The sequence below is a fragment of the Vigna unguiculata genome, chromosome 7 (assembly GCF_037176805.1).
Source record: "Vigna unguiculata cultivar grain cowpea cultivar isolate G323 ecotype 2 chromosome 7, ASM3717680v1, whole genome shotgun sequence".
Taxonomy (NCBI): Eukaryota; Viridiplantae; Streptophyta; class Magnoliopsida; order Fabales; family Fabaceae; genus Vigna; species Vigna unguiculata.
In genome coordinates this window covers 47,850,529-47,868,178 of record NC_140798.1, presented here as the reverse complement: position 1 = coordinate 47,868,178, position 17,650 = coordinate 47,850,529, and the positions used below count along the sequence as shown (strand labels likewise).

The window sequence follows — 17,650 nt, the reverse complement described above, 5'->3', positions numbered from 1 at the left end:
CTCAAATCAACATCTAGCCGTCGAAACGTTCCTGTCCCACTATATAATATTCTTCGGTTGAGACAAGCACCTCACAGAAGCAAAATTTTCTGCGATAATAGAAGAATTTTCGAGAAAAAGAAAATCAAGAACTCGGAATCAGGGTTTTCTTTCAGATTCGTGAAAATCTCGAAAGAGGAATACGATTTCAGCCTTAGGTCGATTCCCTTAAAGATCAAACCCTAATATTCTCCTTTTGGAATTTGAGATAAAAGGAATTTAGGGTTTCGGTCTCTATTTTTCCGCTGTCTGTTTTCGCGATCGGCGATTGTATTTTTGTTCCTGACCGTTACGTTTGTAATTTCAACGTTAAGCCTAGGGTTTCGTACTTTCGTTGCGATGAACGACCAATCGCAGATGATGATGAATTTGAACCAGATGAGCCAGCCTCAGATGATGAATCAGGTGCAGATAATAGGTCAGTCGCAGCCACAGATGCTCTCGCACAATCAAGGAATGAATCAACAAGCGCAGCCTCAGATGAAGACAGCACAGATTATGATGAATCAGTCTCAGCCTCCGATGATGAATCGCGGGTACAAGGTTTGGTCTCAGCAACCTCCTCTGGACCCTAGCATGAAGTTCCAGAACCCTATGAAACAGAATTACCGGAGTAACTGGAAGGGGAAGAAGGTCACTGACAAACGCAAGGACCCTAGGAGAATGGAAAAACCCAATCCCAGTGGAATCGCGACTCTTAGTGTTCCGAACACAGGTGTCGTCGGTTACCAGCCCCCAACGCTGAACGAGTTGCAATCGCAAAATCGCTTAAAAGCGCGTAAGTTCTATCCTAAGAAGAAGTTTAATAATAGGTTTGCTCCCTACGCCCCTAGGAATACGACCTCGTTTATTATTCGTGCGAAGAAGTCCGGTGGCATAGCATCTCTTGTGTCACCTTGCCCTGTGACCCCCGCAGTGCTTCCCACGCCTATATTGTCTCCGTCGAGGGAGGTGTTGGGTGATATGGCGAAGGAGGAGTGGGGTGTTGATGGATATGGGTCGATGAAGGGGCTGATTAGACTTCGATCACCGGGGAATGAGGCTGATGTCCATGATTACGAGGAGGAGGATGACGGTGGCTCCAGTGAGAGTGACGTGGAGGAGCATGTGGAGGTGGAGAGGAGGCTGGATCACGATTTGAGTCGGTTTGAGATGATATACCCTAATTATGGAGTGGATTACAACAATGTGTTAGAGAATAGGGTTGATGATCAAGATTCCCATATAGCTCAGTTAGAGGAGGAGAACTTGACGTTGAAGGAGCGGCTTTTCCTGATGGAGAGAGAGTTGGGCGACCTGCGAAGGAGGTTGATGTATCTTGAGAGGCAGAACCAAGCTGTGGAAGATGTCAATGAGGAAGTGGTGGAGAATGGGTCTGAAAATGAGAGTGAGGGTGGATCTGATGTTCCGGTTATGGGAATTGAGAACAATGTGGTGATGGTTGACTCAGTGATGGACAGTGTAAGAGATAGAAGTATTGAAGCCAATGCTAAGCTGGACAATGATGGAGTCTCAGAGGCTGAAGGTGTAGATAATGTTTTTATGGAAGGGTCTGTTCCAAACGAGGCTATTGCGGGGAAAGATGGGATCAGAGGTAATGAATTGGGGAATGACTGTGTGTTTGATGATGTGAGGGAAAAGGACGAGCTGCAGGGTGAAGGGGTGACACAACAGTGTTCGGCTGATAAAATTTTTGCAAAAGAAAATAATGTAATGGATAACAAAGAAAGTGGTGATTTTGAAATGCTGGACAGAAATGATGAATCAACAAGTCAAGGAGCAACGGATGAAAATAAAAAGGACTTAGTCTTAAATGAGAAGGATGAAAGCAAGAGTCAAGTAGTTGGAACAAGTTCAGAGACTTCCAGAGATGATAACTTACCTGTCTCATGTTAGCATGACTTGTTCATCTGAATGCTTTTGAGGGGAAGGCTAGAGTAAAATGAACTCTACAACTTTTTAATGCATAAATGATGTTGGAATTTGTAGATCGTAGTTTAGCAGTTTGCTTTTATTTTGTCGCTATTTTTTTTTTTTATAATTTGTATGGTTTGGTAAAATGAAAGACTGGAGGACTAGTGGTTTTGTTCTTCGTTGTCATATCTCATGGACATTAATGAGGGACCATAAGGGCTAGAACCTGAGTTTCCTTCTTTTTCTTTTTCCTTCCATAGTAGGGTAGGTTTTTAGTAAAATAGTAAGAGAGATCCTTAAGTTTGCAGGTTCATTTAATGTACACAAGGGATTAAAGTATATTCCAAAGCGTTCTTATAAGCATGTAAAGAACCTGCAAATTTTTTAGGAGAACTAGTGTGTACTGATTCTACTTTTAGTTAATTTCATGCAATTGCCATTGTGTATTTTGTTGGTATTTCTATTTACTCTTGCTTAGGATGATTAGTTTATCTCAGTTTCTTTTGATGAATTTCTTTTCTTTTATTATTATAAATATTCGAAATTTTCACTATTTTATCACGGTGAACTTCTTCAGTTAATGCTGAATAGAATCAATCCGTTTATAGCCTTCTGTTACAACATATTGTCGTGTAATTATAAAATAAGTTAGTTTTTGGATAGATTCTTATAATCCATAAGTGATTGCTTTGTGGCAAATGTGAGAACTATTGTATAGAGTCTGATGTGAAACTTGGTGGTAATGCCCTTAAATGTTTTAGTGGGTTTGGACTTGAGTTTGACAGAAAGCAGTATTTCTGCCAGATTTTACTACGAATGGAGTTTCGCAATCTGGTGTTAGAATTGCTACTGCGTTGGACTTTCCCAAGGAATTGGATGGCTGATGATTGATGATGATGAAGGGGTTCAGTATTTATAAGGGTTCAGATGGAAAAAGGATGCGGGGGTTCTACTTCAAAAGCGAAAATGGAAGTTTCTTTGCCGGTAATTTCTCTAATAATTCTTTTATTCCTATTCTCCTTGAACTTCAAGTTTTTAAATCTCAATTAAATACAATGACGAGTTGTGATCATTTTTGTCGTGCCTGTTTCCCTTCTTAACTGTTTATCTGTTTTATTTATTTTGGCTTTTATATATATATATATATATATATATATATATATATATATTTAACCATTGTTTCTTGTGTTTACAGGTAAATTAGTGTTTTGCTGCCAGGCCATACAAGACAAAAGGAGTAAAATAGAGGTGTATGTGGCTAACTTTGTAGTTACACGGTTGTAAGAGTTAGAGCCATCTCTTCCTAGTTATGAATTGGATAAACGTAACAGCTGCCACTTCAACTGCTACCTGTTGTCTGCAGATTCCGATCCACGAGTTGGACTTGGCATGTCACGTGTCCAGGAGATGCTTTTATGGCCAAGGAGCTGATTTCGTGTGTTTGGTTTGACCTCTGCAAATTTTCCTAATATTTGTTAACGCGTTTCAAGACTCAAAATGCAGTAGCAAGTGTTTGACGGATGGAAAAAAACATGAATTTTGTTGAATCCACGTAATTTCCATGGTTGACCTGCCTTTTCATGCTGTTGTTAATGTTGATGTTGTTTTTCTACTCTTTACCCTGCCCGGTAGTATTGTTTCTTTTAAGCGTTCTTTAAGCCCTGTCGCACTCAATTCGTCTCTTTGTGTTTAAAGTGTTGACTAATTTTTTGGTTGTTGCTGGATTAAGATTCTTTTACTATATTTTCAGATGATCACAAAATATTGTTTTTTTTTTGCTACGCAGTTTTTATTCAATTTCGGTCGTGAAATAAAAGGGACGAGTAGCCCCCAAAAAAAAACATAGTTCATATATGCAAGGAAATAAATATTTTATTTAAAAACGGTTTTTAAAAGACGATTTATTTAATCATTCATATATAATCCCTTTGAACGACATCAAACAAAAGGAGTTATTATATCATAGATTATTGATTATAACATTTAACATTTTAAGATTAAATAAATTAGTTGTAAATAATGTTTTGTAATTAGAATATCCATACAGATATTTTGTAATAAAAATGAATGGTTTTGTAAGAAACATGAAGTGCAGTGATCTGGATGTGTGGATAGTGGAAGCGGTGCAGCGAAGCGATATTTTATCTATATCTTCCTTGCTGGTTTGCCACGTATGCAAGTTGCTCTTGGCGCCAAGTTATTGGGCACATAACAGAACAAGGGGAAGCTCGAGCTTGCTCTCTTATGAATACAGCAACTATAATAATGGCTCTGAATGTCGTAAATCTAGGGTTTCAACCTTCGATTCTTCCATCTTCTCCTTCATCTTTTGTTTCTCCCAAGCCATTGAAGGATCGGTTCGTGCCTGGTTGTTCTAGGGTTGAGCAGATATCATTTACTGAATCTGAGAACTCACTCATCGAAGCGCTTCTTGGCATCCAGGGACGCGGGCGTTCTTCGTCTCCTCAGCAGCTCAATGTCGCACTCTCTTCAACCTTTCTTCACTTCCTTTCCCAATTCACCGTTCACCATTCATTTTTCTCTCTCTTTATTTTTTGCTCTATCAGGCTGTTGAGCGTGCTGTTCAAGTCCTCGAACGTTTGGGAGGTGTACCCGATCCGGTTCGTCTTCAATTCTTCAATACTTCAATACTTTTTTCTCTTCATCATTTTTTGTTCTGTAAATATCTGTAAGCAAACTCTCTGTTATCGTGTCTTTCTCCGTTGATCCATGAAATTAAATTATGCAGACAAACTCCAATTTGATCGAGGGTCGCTGGCAGCTAATTTTCACCACAAGACCGGGAACAGCATCGCCGATTCAGGTTCTGACACGCCTTTGCTTCTTGGATATCGCAATAATGGTTTATTTATTGGCTTCGACTTATATTTTTATAATTGTCTAATGCCTTCATTATGGTAACTTGGGTTTTTTATAAAAAGAAATACAGAAGTCGGATAAAATGATATTTGAATTGAGTGCAAATTATTAACGAATCATCAAGGCCCTATAACTGGCTGCTATTTCAGCAAATAGTTGGCTCACTCCGTCTTTTTCCAAGGTGAATTTATTGTTGATTGTGTGATTTGGATCGTACTAAAAAAATTAAAGTCTTTTGATGTCTCATTTAAAAACTATTATACTATTATTATTAGTATTATTATGACGATGACAACAATTTGAGTATTTTTCATCGTTTAAACGTTATGTTATTATTTTGAAAGATAAATCTTACGTAAAGCTTCCTCACTTCGGAATACATGGATTTATCTTTGATTCTTAGAACGACCATGTCATTAGGTAATTATCCAACACTCTTCATAGATATTGATAGACATTTTGTTAAATCCCTAACGGGAAGGCAGCATATATTATTTATCCTTCACTACATGGGATCCATTCTGTACATTTAGGCATATAACTGAAATTCATCTACCACCAGAAAAAGTGTGTGACATGACCTGTTCAAGACATACTCTGTAAATTGCTTGATGATGCGTCTCAATGTGGTATTCTATATTGTTCTTTCAGAGAACCTTCGTAGGGGTTGACTTTTTTAGTGTATTTCAAGAGGTTTATCTTCGAACAAATGATCCACGCGTATGCAATATTGTGTCGTTTTCTGATGCTATCGGTGAGCTCAAAGTGGAGGTAATACGGAATAACTTAAATTGAAGTTACAAATTTAATACACATTTCTGAGTAAAATTTAACTTTTTGATCTATTTTTATAACACTTGGTAACTCTATGACACTCATTGAGGCCCTTTAGCTCAAGAGGCTTTGCCTATAGTCGTAAATTAATCGTGCTAAACAGCGCCTTAGTTGTTTTAGTTCTTGTTTTATGTCTTTCAATTTACATAGGCGGCAGCTTCAATTGAAGATGGAAAAAGAATCCTTTTTAGGTTTGACAGAGCTGCTTTTTCTTTTAAATTTCTTCCGTTTAAAGTTCCGTATCCAGTTCCATTTAAGCTACTTGGAGATGAAGCAAAAGGTTGGTTAGACACCACATATTTGTCGAATTCGGGAAACCTTCGTATCTCGAGAGGAAATAAGGTGATTAGGCATTTTCAGTGTAAACATCGTTCTAGTAGTCTTTTAATCCGTTCCTCGAGTAAAGTGCTTAATTGTCAATAACATGGAAGTATTTCTATATTTGTTTTATATTTCTAAGAATTATTAGCAACATATCTTTAGTGCAGGGAACAACATTTGTGTTACAGAAGCAAACTGAACCAAGGCAAAAGTTATTGACAGCTATTTCCTCAGGGAAGGGTATTAACGAGGTCAGAAAGCTGATTTAGTTGTTTGTGTAGTTTTATAAACACAACTGGGATATTTCAATTGTAAATGCTTTTCACATCCTCAATTCCATCAGGCAATAGACGAACTTATTTCCTTAAAGCAGAACAGTGGTCAAGAAGAACCAGAACTAGAAGAGGGTGAGTGGCAGATGTTGTGGAATTCACAGGTAAATTTTTTGTCATTACTTATTGAAGCTCATTAAAATGTGTACATTTTTTGTTGCAAAGTGCCTTTTCCTATTGAAACAATTTACTATCTGCAGACTGTAACAGATAGTTGGATAGAGAATGCAGTGAATGGGCTGATGGGCAAGCAGGTATCGTATTCATCTTGCACCTTTACGTTACCTCTGTTCTCCACAAATTCAGATTTATATGTAATGATGGGCGTTGCAGATTATCAGGAAGGATGGAAGAATAAAGGTCCTGGTTGATATCTTGCTTGGGCTTAAGTTTTCCATGACTGGAAATTTTGTGTAAGTTTTTTTTTTTTTTTTTTTTTCATGTGAGAGGATTCTCAAAACAAAGAAAATAGGAATGCATGTAGTGGTTATGAATGGACCATCCTCCGGTGGCGGTGTAGAGCAATAGTGGATAACTTTCGGATTCAGCCTTGGATAAGTATAAAGCTTAAAGGTCAAGAATTGAGAGAGAGTAGAAATAATATTAGAACTGGGTATGTTTAATGTATGCTTCATATTTTTCCCTGAATTTGGCAGAAAAACTGGCTCCAGACTGTATGACGTTACCATGGATGATGCAGCGATAATTGGTGGTCCATTCGGATATCCCCTAGAAGTGAAAAACAACTTCATATTGGAGCTTCTGTAAGATGGCATATTCTTTGTTAAACCAAAAAGCTCCCTCAAGTTTTAGAAAATTGATTTATAAAGTAGCGTTTAAAAACTAAAAACTGAGTAGATTTGGCTTTTTCTCTTCTACCCTTTGCAGATACAGCGACGAGAAGCTCAGAGTTAGCCGGGGATACAATAATATTCTTTTCGTACATGTTCGTACGGATGCATTGAGATGAATTAACGTCTTATTGTCTAGAAGGATAAAGCATAAGATGTTTTGTAAGTGAAGACTAATCAATTGTGTATTAAACTGTTCTTGGCATCGCAAACTAAATACAATAAGGATTTACTTCATGTTCACTAAAGGTTTCGTGTGATGTGGATTTTATAATTCTGATCAGATTCTACACTCTTCAATTTGAGAAAACTAAAAATGTTCATAAAAAGAAATTAATTATATCATTTTCTTTTATCCAAAAATAGGTCAGGTTTACTTCAAAAGCAGTCCTCGATCCGAACATACAATATACTCTATGGAACAACCGTGGAATCCAGGTTCAACATACGCACGCACACAAGAAAGTTTATATTATAGATAAACCCGTTCACTTTGCAATTACTATTATTCTATGATGACATCATAAAGAACAAACAATTAATGAATATGAAATTATATGTTCAACCTAAACAAAAATTACAGACAAGGAAGAAGGAACTAACTTCTTGCTCGTCAAACCGTTTTGAGAAGGACATACAGAAAATCTAGGCAATCACTTCACTCCTACTCCCATCCTGCTGTACTTTAATGCCTTCTTGTTCGTAGATCGTATTTTTTTCCTCAACGCTGGGCTTTCCCTCAGCCGGCTCTTCTAAGTTCGAGGGTTTTTCCTCAGCTGGCTCTTCTACGTTAGAGGGTTTTCCCTGTTGCAGACAACAAATTCAGGTTATCAACTACAAAATAGTGATCGTACAAGTGTAATATTTTGATAAAACATTGTGTCTTCCACAATGGTTGATGAAGATAACCTTGTTTCGATCACGCCATCCAAGTCCAAATGGACGAGAAAGCAAACTTATCCTCCTAGCAGGGATTTCCGCTGTAGGCTCTTGACTGTTTCTCGATACTGGGGATTCAGACTGTGATCTATAAATCAAGATAACATCAAATAAAGTTCGTCATACAGTGCATAAGTAATATCAAACATTTATTATCCTTTCCAACATTTCCTCAAATAGGAAGGAAAGCTGCTTTATTTGGAGGGTGGGTAGGGGTGGGGAGACAAAACTTTGAAATAAAAATATTAAATAGAAAACCATGTTGAAACAAAAAAAAAAATTACTGTAGGTGCGCATATAAAGAGTAAAGAGATATTTCAAAAACTTAAAAATTAAATATACCGGGGAGATTGCAGCACTTTAACTTGGCCGTGCTGATACTGTAATGTAGCCTCTAGCATAGATTCTGCCATAACTGCTCTCTTCTCCATTTCAGTAAGGGCAGCAGTTGCTTCTTCGTACTTTTCCTGCCAGTATAATATGTATCACTGTGAGATGTTGCAGTACCAAAATTCACCATTTGGCAGTCAAAATATAATATAGCAGTGTACAAAAGCATTGGTCTTGACATAGATGACCATAATAGCAATTTACAAATATCAGTGTATTCAGAACAGTGCAATCACAAACACCACCTCCCCCATCGTAAACGAAAAAAAAAGAAAAAAACTGAAACAAACATGATCAACTATATCCAGCATATTTGACTAAAATGTGACAATAGGATGCAATTTCTTCCAACTGGTGGCATTCAACTATAGCCCGTGCCAGAATAATTAATATAGCCACTATGATACAATGATGTCCAAATCAGAAACAGTTTACTGAAAAAATATTATGCTTTTATATATATATATATATATATATATATATATATATATATATATATATATATATATATATATAGAGAGAGAGAGAGAGAGAGAGAGAGAGAGAGAGAGAGAGATTGTATTACTAGACAGATACAAGATGAAACAGGGAAAAGGGTAACCTGAAGGACTTGGGCAGCATATCTTTGTGCGGCTGCATCTTGCTCAGCAAACCTACGAGCATCCTCAGTCACCTTCTGCTCTTGCTCCACTCGCATCAACACCTATCAGCAGCAAACTCTCAGTCACAGAAAGAGACAGCATAGTTTATCTCAACAATAATGAATATAGACAGACAAAAGTTATACCTGAAGCATAGCAGTTTCTTGTTCTTGTTTATCGGAAAGTGCCTGCCGAAGTTGAGCAACGTCTTCTTCTAGTTGCTCTACCTGAAGAAAACAAGAATTGGATGCTTTAAATCGTCGATAACAAATTACATCTCAATCTCGAGGACATCTAATCTATAGTTGTCAGATGCTTACGATTCGCAAATTAGAATCACATAATCCGTTTCACTCAATTCTATATCATAGATAAGTAGTATGTAGATGTCTTTGAATAGTATAGATATATGGACGGATTTGTATGAATCTATATCAATAATATGAATCACACAAATAAGTGTTTCACCTTTTTATCTTCTTTTTTTTCAATAATTCTCATTAAATAGATTGAAAATGAATGAGCTTAAATCATTAGATGGAAAAGGAACTAAAGGAATTGTTTTGAGAGACTTACGATAAGTTCGTTCCATCAATTTCTAGTTTAAAACGATTACATTTGATCACGGTACATCTAATTAACCAAGTTCACACAAATACTAATTCAACCATATAAACATCAGCCAGTTTTAGAAATTCCTGTCTGTGTACCATGGACCTGAATCTGTATCCTGGATTCAACCCGCACTTTGGAAGGAAAGGGCATCACAAAATAGATGTAGGAATATTATACAATTGTGTGTGATAATAAGAACTTTTGGAGAACTACACCATAAAAGCTAGTTGATGTAATTGGAGAGACTAGGGCCATATAAATCACATACTAGCATTACACGCTTCCAATGTGGGACTCAAGTCTCATCCCTTGTAATTGAATCCCAACATTCCATCACACTACCAAATCTTGGTGCTCATGCAGACTGGTTATGCGCTATCCCTTTAACTAGTCTTTGTTTGGCACAACATTATAATGCAGTGTCACCATGCACTATCCCTTTGACTAGTCTTTGGCACACGCTACAATGCAAGCGACACCAACCATGCAGCTCATTTGTAGCTAAGAAACATGGCTGGCTACGCACTCGCCTTTTAACTAGTCTCTGGTGAACATTAAAATGGCAGCGTTACCATCTGCTGCATGTTGGTAGTCGATAGATATGGTGAAAAGTTCTAATACCAATTGACAAGAACCTCGGTGGAACCAAACCACAAAAGCTAAATTGGACCAAGCACCATGAGACACAAGTCTCATACCTTGTAATTGGACCAAGCACCAATGCCTGTGCAAAATGACAGTTGTGAAATCTACAATACCTAAGAAAAATCAGTTTGGCCTTTGGCATGGAAAATTCCAGGCAGCAAGAGCAACAAATCTCTTCCTGAGCACCTTCTAATTGTTAAATGGGAAAGGAAAGACTCTTCTCCAATGGGTAGAACTCAGAACAACTTCAGAGGAAGGATAGAAAGGAAATACTCTCTGCAGCTTTGATATCAGTAAACAATAAGATACTACTAGCACGTCCTTACTCATTAGTTTAGTACTATTTAATTGAATGGTTGCATGAACCAAGGAACAGGTATTGTGTTTTATTATGCTGTGAAGAAACTCTATATGTAGATCTCGCTCAGAAAATTCACCAATTAGCCTTAAGATGTGATTGCATAATACAATATCCAAGAACTTCATAGTAAAATGTTGCCTTGTATAGTAACTATGGCAATAACAGCATGATGAGAAAGAAAAAATCTCATGTGCAGTCATGACTTACCTTTGCACTCAGTTGCCGCCTATTGTCCTGCTTGACCATTTCCATTAATGCTGTTTCCAGCTCCTCTGCCCTGATAAAAAGGAAGAAATTTCAAGGACTAAATGCTATATGTATAAAATCCATTAACATTATTAATCACTCTGTCCATGCCTCAACCCTTAACATATAAAAAACAAGGGAAAATGTGTTTCAGCTCCCTTATTTGCGGTCAAACGTAGTCTTTGTAATTAAAGTCAATCAAAATGGCCCTTGGATTTATATGGAAATTCATGGAATCGGTCCCTAGCCTGTAATGCTTAAAGTAACATGCGACACCAAGGACTAGTTCCACCATATTTCATAAATGCAAAGATCAAATTTGTCAATTTTAAAAAACAGATACCAACACTACGTTGACAAAAAGAATAGAGCCTTAAAATGAATTTTCCCAAACAACAAACTATAATGGAGAGAATTATTTCATCTCTGCATTATTTCACATGTGCACAGATATATTATATAGAAGAAAACTGAAATGGAAATAATGACATTCCCGGAAATAATTGGGAATCTCAGAGTTACAGAAATATGAAATGAAAATATAATAGTTTACTATAACCCTTATAATGAGATAATGTAAATTCCAAAATTTAGAGATTGATTAGACAAATTAAAAAATTTCTGAAACTGAAATTACAAACTTAAACTTCGCTCAGCACATCAAATCAAGAGCTGTAATAAATAGACTGAAATACTCGATTTTATAATTATATATCCAATACTTTATGGGGGTGGGTAAATGATTTAGAGTAGGCTAGTTAGGGGGAAAAGAAAACAGTTGTAAGACTGCAAGAAAACTCAGATTTCAAGTACCTAAGAATGGATGATCTTTTCTCCTCTAGTAGTCGACAAAGTTCAACCTTCAACCAGACAACCTGCATAGAGTTAAAATGTCAGACTAATGCTATGTTGTAATTAATTAGCTGCTCGCCTTTTTGATTGGGGTAGATGAGCATTCACTGATAATAAAGGTTTCAACCTACTTTTTATTTTACAGAAAAAGAGGGAGGAGGGGCGAATTGAGAAATTCATACAGCAAGTCTCACTATCACACTGTCCTAGTTTTGCGGGATGTAATCCCTTTACTGTTTTCCTAAAATTAGATGAGTGATAATAAATAAGTGGTGTTGCAAAGTAAAACAAAACCAAAAACTATATCCAAACATATAGCATGAACAATGTTATACTAAACCCTGTACAAGTCTGATAAGATATATAGACATTGAACTAGACACCAGTTAGGACAACCAAAGTCCTACTCAAGAACCTGTTAACCACACTGAATTTAAGGGGCCATTTAAGATGAATGCATTCATTAGTGGGTACCCAAAAGTAATATTATCACTTTATCAAACTTAGATTGTTTTAACTTCAGTGTTGGTAATTTGAGAACGGTATATGTGCTAAAAGATAGCAGTAAATGCACCGTTAACTATATCACAGTCTAATAGAAAGTGAGAAGGGTAAAAGGGAAAGACAAAAACGACCTGCTCTTGAAGATCTGGAACAGAATCTATCTCACCCTCTCCAGTCAGACTAATTAGAATTTCATCTGCATTAGTGGAACCAGATTCTGTACGAGATAAGCTGTCAAGCACTTGCATATCGGTTGATTGTTCTGTTTTAGAGTCATGTTTAAAACCAAAAAGCTTTGAAGCCAGTCCCTGAGAATCCCTCCAAGCTTTAAGCCCTTTCGATCTTTCTTCAATGGAAGCTATTACAGCAGGCCGATGTTTGTTCCTCAGCTGCTGCAACCGAGTTTCATTTATACTTTGGTAACCCATGCAAGCCGTCAATACAAGCTGACTGCTGTCAAATGTGGAGCCAGCCAATGACTGAAGTAAAGTAACAGCATCTCCAGCATCCTTTGTTGTTACCAATGCAGGACCTACAGGACACGATAAATTTAAGATCTGCTAATATATGTATGGTTTAAGAAATGCTAGTTTGCTTTTTCCAATAATACTCTATGTACTCTGAAATAACAAACATTTTTCAGCCAGTACCATATAGCTCCATTAAAGCAACAGCAGTTCTAAAGAGCATGACTCGGTTTCCCTCAAAAAGAAGCACATCCCACACTCGAAGAACTGAAGTCCAAATAATGACAATAGATGAGAAGGAAGGGCAAACAAATGCATAGAAATGTACATTTGACAATAGCAACGTTGTCAAATAAGACTAAGCCACACTACTCAACAGATAGAACATTAAACCTGACCACTTTCCCAAGGAAGCATGTTCACAAAAATGGACAGGAACCAAGGACCAGTAACCCATGCCACCTGCACTCCCAGATAATCTAGATGATTGGCTGCAAATTAGGTACACAAGAAAATATCAATTAAGAAAGGGAACACTAGAAACAAAACTCACTTTGGTGAGTTCAAATTCAAAATGAAATAAGATAGTTTACAGACCCAATTTGGGAAACCTCTCCCTCACCAACTCCTCAAAAACAAGTTGATCCACCTGATAAAATGATAACATATTATAATGAATATATGTTAATGTTTAATAACAGCTACATATATTATTTAATTTAATCACGAGTATATAAAGTAAAGAAACAATACTTGAGATTCTATCATTTCCTCTGAATAATAGCCATCAAAATAATCATCTAAAATGCCCATTAAGGTCCTGGGGAAAACCGTAATCAGTGGTTAAACATAAATCTACTCAATTTGCAAATGAATAGCAGCTAAAAATGCTTTGCAACCATAAAGCAATCGGTCAGGTATTCCTTCAAGACGATGCTCACCAAACATTCAACAGTTATAACAATGATGATCTCTATTCATAATTTACTTTGAAAAGTTCACCATATACTCTTAAAGTCATTTAGGGACATACCAAAAGGCATTTTCTTCAGGCATCAAAAGTAGCAATAAGCCAGCAAAAAAATTCATGGCCTGCAATATAAATTATTTCAACAAGTTAAATCAGTGGGCTATACATGTCATGATAATACATGAAATGTACATGTGAGAGTGCATATAGTAACTAATGAGCATAAATTATCTAAGTATCTATGTGACAGGACAGCTCACTGCTAGGCCTTAGGGAAATTTACAACTGTAGTCAGGCATGCCACCTCTAAACAGCTCTTGCTGGAGGCGTTACGCATAAAATAGTTCCCAATTCTTCAAATAAATTTACAATTTCAGTAAAAGGTTTCAGTAAGAGAATGCACATGTATCAACCAGTCCTGCTGTGCTTTGTACATGTTTCAAGACCAAAGGTCTTTCTTTCTCAATAAACAGTGTGTTTTGGATATCATTATCAAGTATACTATTTCTGTACGTGAGATATACTTTTTTCCAACTGTGTAATATCTAGTTTGTTCTTTTTCAGATTGTAGTTACAGAATCGGTTATTGGTTACAAATGAACAGCAGTCATTTGTACTTTCTCTCAAAGTAATAAATCATTCTTCTTGTTAATTCAATACTATACAAGTTACACAGATCATCTTCAACTCATATTATCAAGTACAAGCCTTGAGAAACACGTTGGTTTAAAGTCAAAAAACTACACAAAGACCACCAAAACAATACATTTTGTGGAAGAGAAAGAGTGAAAGGATAATGATTGGTCCAAAGTATCACTTTATAGAATTTATATATACGAGTGTTTTACATCAGATAGTAGTGCGGGATAAATCAGTGGCAAATTTGGCTTTGCAAGACTTTGAAAATTTTTCTTAAAGTTGCCATTGGAAAATCCTTGACTCATCATTTAAAGGTTATGAAATTCAAGCAGGCAATTTGTATTTTTTGAAAATGGTGTAAATAAGGTAACCTAGATGCCTGTTGTCGTTGATTCATTGGACCGTGGTATCTCATTAACTTACAAGTTACTTGAATCAATTATTTATGTCTTGTCAGCTGTATGTATGTTTAATATAAACACTTCGTGATATTGACTGAAAGGGAAAACAGCTTTATATATATATATATATATATATATATATATATATATATATATATATATATATATATATATATAAAGAGTGGTTAAACAGAAATGTAACAATTTAAAGAAGCAAGGACCTGGCAGTAACCAACTGAGGGGTTATGTCGAGCATATGCAGTAAGTAATCGCCTCAAAGCGTTTCTACCATCCTCATCCAGAGCAGGATGACCAGGAAATGTTCGAGGCAGGTCCTGCACAAACAAGAAATAATCACAGACTTCTATCAAAAAATTTATACTTAATGTCACAGTATTTAGAACAGTGAGGTCGAAATATCAAATGCAAGTACCTTCTCAATCTGCCCTTTCCATTTTTCTGGCATACGTACAAAATCTCCACCTGTTTTCCCATTACTGTCAATTGACTGCAAGCTTTGCTGATCGGTTTTAATTTCAGAATCACTCTCCGAGGCTAGCAGATCCTGATAATACTTCTCCACCCTCCTTGCTTTTACACCAACAAAAGCTTGCCAAAGCTGAAATACAATAACAAACAAAAATAAGATAAACTTTGCAAGAAATGCAATTCTCAAACATATAATTCATACCTCTCCCCGCAATGCCATCGGTACTCCGCCACGAATCAGAACTTCCAACTCTTCTCTCCAAGGAAACGAAGCCTCTGGTGGTGCAGCATCAGCTGTAATACCATTTGCAGAGGCATTTGTGCCATCAGCAAGAGGCATATCTGGACTAGGATCAGACTTCTCAACATCATAATACTCCTCCTCAGAGTCTTCCTCGAATACTCCTTTTGGTGATTTAACATCATCAGAATGCAATGGTGACTTTTCAGTTTCAATAATCTCGTCATCTTTTAACACGTATTTCTTGACCCTTTCATCTTTTACTGATCCGCCTTTCTTCTTTACACGAACACTCATCATATCCTCAATAGTTCGAAGAGTTGGTCTTATCTCAGTCCACAACTGGACTCTATGAACTTTTGCCTCCGTCGCTGGTACCTCCTTTTGACTATCATTTTCAGCTGCACTCTCAGAATCATCTGGTATCCGGTTGCTTGCTTCATGAAAACCCTTCTCTGAGCTAGGATCAGCTTCTGGCTCTGCAACTTCATCACCCAAAACTTTCTCACCATCCCCAACAACTAATCTGTCTGTGGCCAATTTAGTAGACTCTGCCTGTCTTTCAAGAAACAAGCTCCACCGCTCTGACCTTTCCTCTTCTTCCTCCTGAAATTGCAGTAAAAAGTGTTACACTTGGAACAACATCAAGGTAGCAAGAATTCCCACCAACAGGTAGCGCACAAATGACATCTAAATCCTTTTTAGTTGGATTCTTCAGTTTTACTGGAAGTAAAATTTACTTCACAACATTCTCCTAATCCTTCCTTAAAACGCTTAAACTGGAATCATAAATCCAAAGCATGACAAGACCTTGTATATGTTAGCATATTCACGGTATCTTTGCAGGTGCTGAGGCCGCACAGTAAACCCATAGGCGTCCCTGTTCACACCAAACACGCATTAATTTTCAAAAACAAATCAACTCTAATAATAAACAGATAAAAACAAAAAAAATAACATACACCCAAAAGAAATAACCACAAACATACAATAGGTACGACTCTAACAACAAATTTAAGCAAAAAGCAACTCAAATCGCCAGTCGTCCACTCCGAAGTTAAAACGACGACACATTCCGCACACAACGCACGTCCATAGCAGTCGGCATTGAATACCTCAAACGATTATCACTATTCACTACTCACTACTAAGTAACAAACGAAGAAAGAAGACCAAACGAGACGCAACCGGCGTCAACTCAAATTCAAAGGACCAAGATCGATCTTCACAATCCACTAATTCGATTAAAAACAAAATAAAACACCAATTCAACGGTAAGTCGCGTGGTGGTCCAAGCGAATTTAGAAAGCAAACTAAAGAGTGAAATGAAGCGCCAATTGACGGATCTAACATAAAACGATAATGAAGGAGGAAAATACCTCTTGTGTTCAAAGGTGATGAGAGGGTTTACGATTTTGTTAGGCTTCATTTACAGATTGGATCGGCGAAGGTTGAGAACAAGATCTTCTTCGCCTGGAATTCGAGCAAACAAAGGAATGCGTCTTTGTGCAGTTAGTTTGTGCAAGCTAGTGGCAGTATGCTACAAATACAAGCAGAGTAGAGAATAAGAGAGAGAAAGAAGAGAGAGAAAGAAGAGAGAGAAAGAGAGCACATGCACACTGTGCGAGAAGAGAGCGAAAATGGCGTCACGTTATTATTACATGTGCTGCGTGATACTCTCACACAGCGCTCCAAAAGCTAAAAAGGTTCGGTGTGGTGTGGTATGCTTCGGTTGCCTTCTTCACATTTTCACTTTTCTTTCCTCATCCATCAACGATTGCTGTTTCAGTTTTTTTGACCAGGTTCTAATGCTTCCTAATCAATTTCACCTTTCTAATAATACTAAATAATAATAATAATAATAATAATAATAATTTATTTACTATATGCTTATTAACCTAAAATGTGGTGCGGTTCGGGTGGACCGCATGCCATAATTTCAACACCGACACCAAACCATATAATATAACAGCCTTGTATAAAATATTTTCGATATATCTATTTTTTCTAGATTACGATTGGGTTGTGCAATGGCCAAAAAAGATTTTTAAAGCCGTCCTTGTTATGGAGGATTTATTT

The 17,650-nt window shown here is 36.9% G+C and overlaps 3 protein-coding genes across 8 annotated transcripts; 2 read left to right on the top strand and 1 right to left on the bottom strand.

Annotated features, from left to right (window-relative positions):
- Nucleotides 1-60: 60 nt before the first annotated feature.
- Nucleotides 61-3,522, top strand: LOC114189509 (PRLI-interacting factor). Of its 3 annotated transcripts, XM_085675658.1 has the most exons (4): nucleotides 61-1,976; nucleotides 2,758-2,937; nucleotides 3,149-3,203; nucleotides 3,317-3,522. In XM_085675658.1, the coding sequence occupies exon 1, from the start codon at nucleotides 379-381 to the stop codon at nucleotides 1,933-1,935; it is 1,557 nt and encodes a 518-aa protein (XP_085531784.1). In that variant the 5' UTR covers nucleotides 61-378; the 3' UTR covers nucleotides 1,936-1,976; nucleotides 2,758-2,937; nucleotides 3,149-3,203; nucleotides 3,317-3,522. The 3 variants fall into 3 exon arrangements, with proteins under 3 accessions (XP_085531784.1, XP_085531782.1, XP_085531783.1); XM_085675656.1 differs by having other exon boundaries at nucleotides 3,149-3,522; XM_085675657.1 differs by having other exon boundaries at nucleotides 2,746-2,937; nucleotides 3,149-3,522.
- A 527-nt stretch (nucleotides 3,523-4,049) lies between these two features.
- Nucleotides 4,050-7,419, top strand: LOC114189510 (Plastid-lipid associated protein PAP / fibrillin family protein). Of its 4 annotated transcripts, XM_028078093.2 has the most exons (11): nucleotides 4,050-4,431; nucleotides 4,521-4,574; nucleotides 4,703-4,777; nucleotides 5,485-5,604; nucleotides 5,818-6,009; nucleotides 6,156-6,239; nucleotides 6,332-6,424; nucleotides 6,521-6,574; nucleotides 6,654-6,733; nucleotides 6,977-7,084; nucleotides 7,209-7,419. In XM_028078093.2, the coding sequence occupies exons 1-11, from the start codon at nucleotides 4,198-4,200 to the stop codon at nucleotides 7,288-7,290; spliced, it is 1,176 nt and encodes a 391-aa protein (XP_027933894.2). In that variant the 5' UTR covers nucleotides 4,050-4,197; the 3' UTR covers nucleotides 7,291-7,419. The 4 variants fall into 4 exon arrangements, with proteins under 4 accessions (XP_027933894.2, XP_027933895.2, XP_027933896.2 ...); XM_028078094.2 differs by lacking the exon at nucleotides 5,485-5,604 and having other exon boundaries at nucleotides 4,051-4,431; XM_028078095.2 differs by lacking the exon at nucleotides 5,818-6,009 and having other exon boundaries at nucleotides 4,051-4,431.
- Nucleotides 7,420-7,564: 145 nt separating this feature from the next.
- LOC114189508 (Ypt/Rab-GAP domain of gyp1p superfamily protein) lies at nucleotides 7,565-17,362 on the bottom strand. Its single transcript, XM_085675655.1, has 18 exons — nucleotides 16,951-17,362; nucleotides 16,382-16,451; nucleotides 15,533-16,177; nucleotides 15,275-15,460; nucleotides 15,063-15,176; nucleotides 13,865-13,923; nucleotides 13,585-13,651; nucleotides 13,429-13,480; nucleotides 13,230-13,322; nucleotides 13,015-13,098; nucleotides 12,496-12,896; nucleotides 11,822-11,883; nucleotides 10,970-11,039; nucleotides 9,288-9,368; nucleotides 9,102-9,203; nucleotides 8,453-8,577; nucleotides 8,081-8,198; nucleotides 7,565-7,975 (listed from the first exon to the last, which is right to left on the bottom strand). Exons 1-18 carry the CDS (start codon nucleotides 16,998-17,000, stop codon nucleotides 7,817-7,819), a joined length of 2,538 nt encoding a protein of 845 aa, XP_085531781.1. The 5' UTR covers nucleotides 17,001-17,362; the 3' UTR covers nucleotides 7,565-7,816.
- Between the last annotated feature and the right edge of the window lie 288 nt (nucleotides 17,363-17,650).